A 1,576-nucleotide genomic window follows, 5' to 3' on the forward strand; every position below is an offset into this window, starting at 1 on the left:
ATTATAATTATTAATAAACTTTGGAACCTGACTAAAGTTTAAATCAGTATTTGTCATCACATTCATTTTTTTTTTTATATTTAATTACTTAAGACTAAATGAATTGTTTTGTTTCTTTACTATTGATACTTATTTGTGTTTCAATTCTGTCTATTATATTAAAATTTAATATACATCTAATGCTTAATTTTGATGAAAATAGGAAATAATACCTGTCCCTAAAGTTTTGAGTTGCACTCTATAAGAAGATATAATTAAACTATTTTATGAATAATCTTTCACTGGTAAAAATATTTTTAATTTTATCTCTTTAAATAACTTTCTACACTTTTTCTTGAATTAAATATACAGTCATTTACTCCAACTCCTTCGTAAGATGCTCCAAGTAAACTTAAATGTAATTTATTTGTTGTAATAAATTCATTCAATTTGTTAATGATAGAATAATGTCCTACTTTATACTGAGGAATGCAGTTCTAAAAAACAAAACAAATCATATTTAATAAATCTTAATGATTCATTGAATTATAAGAATTTAATATTCTTATCTAATTATTATGTTTGTTAATTCATTAATTATTAATTTAGATTAATTAAATTTAAAAAGGCCAAAACAAAAAAGGTAGAAAATCTGTGTTGCTATTCATACTACCAAATCATAATAGTCCAGTATATTTTGTTGCTATTGAAAATCAAACAATTCACTATATTATACTGGGTTAATATAGTGAATTGTTTGATTTTCAATAGGAACAAAATATTTATTGATATTCAGTTTATATAAAATATAATTTATATTCAAAATTTTGTACCTTATAAATAGTAACACAATGTCTCACTGGAGATTCTTTAATGCCAAGATGATTTTCAATTTCATTTTTTGCAGTATCTAAGAGCATATCAGAAGACACTTTATCTACATTACCAAAAAGATGACTGAACCAATGTCCTCCCATCATACACTAAAAAATAAATATTTATAATGCATTTTTATATTTGTTAAATATATCAAATTGAGATATATTACAGATTAATATCAATTATAATTCAGATTAAAAAGCTAACTTAATATTGTTAAAACTTTCTCTATTGAATTAATATGAAAAAAAAAAAAAAATGATGGTTATCAAGCTTCACTCATTTCAGTTCAAGTTTATTTTTTCAATTATGTTCTAGATAACTTGACCTCAATCTCAAATCTCATTTTTAAAATGCTACCGTGTTTCCCCGAAAATAAGACAGTGTCTTATATTAATTTTAGCTCTGAAAAATGCACTAGGTCTTATTTTCAGGGAATGTCTTATTTTTTCCAGGAAGAAGAATTCACATTTATTATTGAACAAAAAAATTCCCAAGTCAAACTTAGACAAGAGTGACGTATATCCGGTGTGTCGAACTGTCGCCTTTTAATAGCATCAACATCGGACTAGATGACCAATTAGTGCTTACTGAACCGTAGCACTATGCAAATGTCGTGTGGCGTAATTCCCGGCCGACCAATTAGCCATCACCAGCCGTAACGTTATGCAAATCTGTGATTCCCAAGCCATAGTCTTATGCAAATCATGCCGTGTGG

General features: G+C 26.1%; 1 protein-coding gene across 1 annotated transcript in view; it reads right to left on the reverse strand.

Annotated features, from left to right (window-relative positions):
• Nucleotides 1-249: 249 nt before the first annotated feature.
• Nucleotides 250-1,576, reverse strand: part of LOC111634118 (protoporphyrinogen oxidase-like) — a 23,945-nt gene continuing 22,618 nt past the window's right edge. Inside the window, exons 9-10 of the mRNA XM_023378809.1 lie at nt 813-962; nt 250-476 (exon numbers count right to left, since the gene is read on the reverse strand). Of these exons, the coding sequence (XP_023234577.1) occupies nt 303-476; nt 813-962 (324 nt within the window). The 3' untranslated portion in view covers nt 250-302. The remainder of the gene's footprint in view (nt 477-812; nt 963-1,576) is intronic.

The sequence above is a fragment of the Centruroides sculpturatus genome, unplaced genomic scaffold (assembly GCF_000671375.1).
Source record: "Centruroides sculpturatus isolate CEXI.00-Female unplaced genomic scaffold, Cexi_2.0 scaffold944, whole genome shotgun sequence".
Lineage (NCBI taxonomy): Eukaryota > Metazoa > Arthropoda > Arachnida > Scorpiones > Buthidae > Centruroides > Centruroides sculpturatus.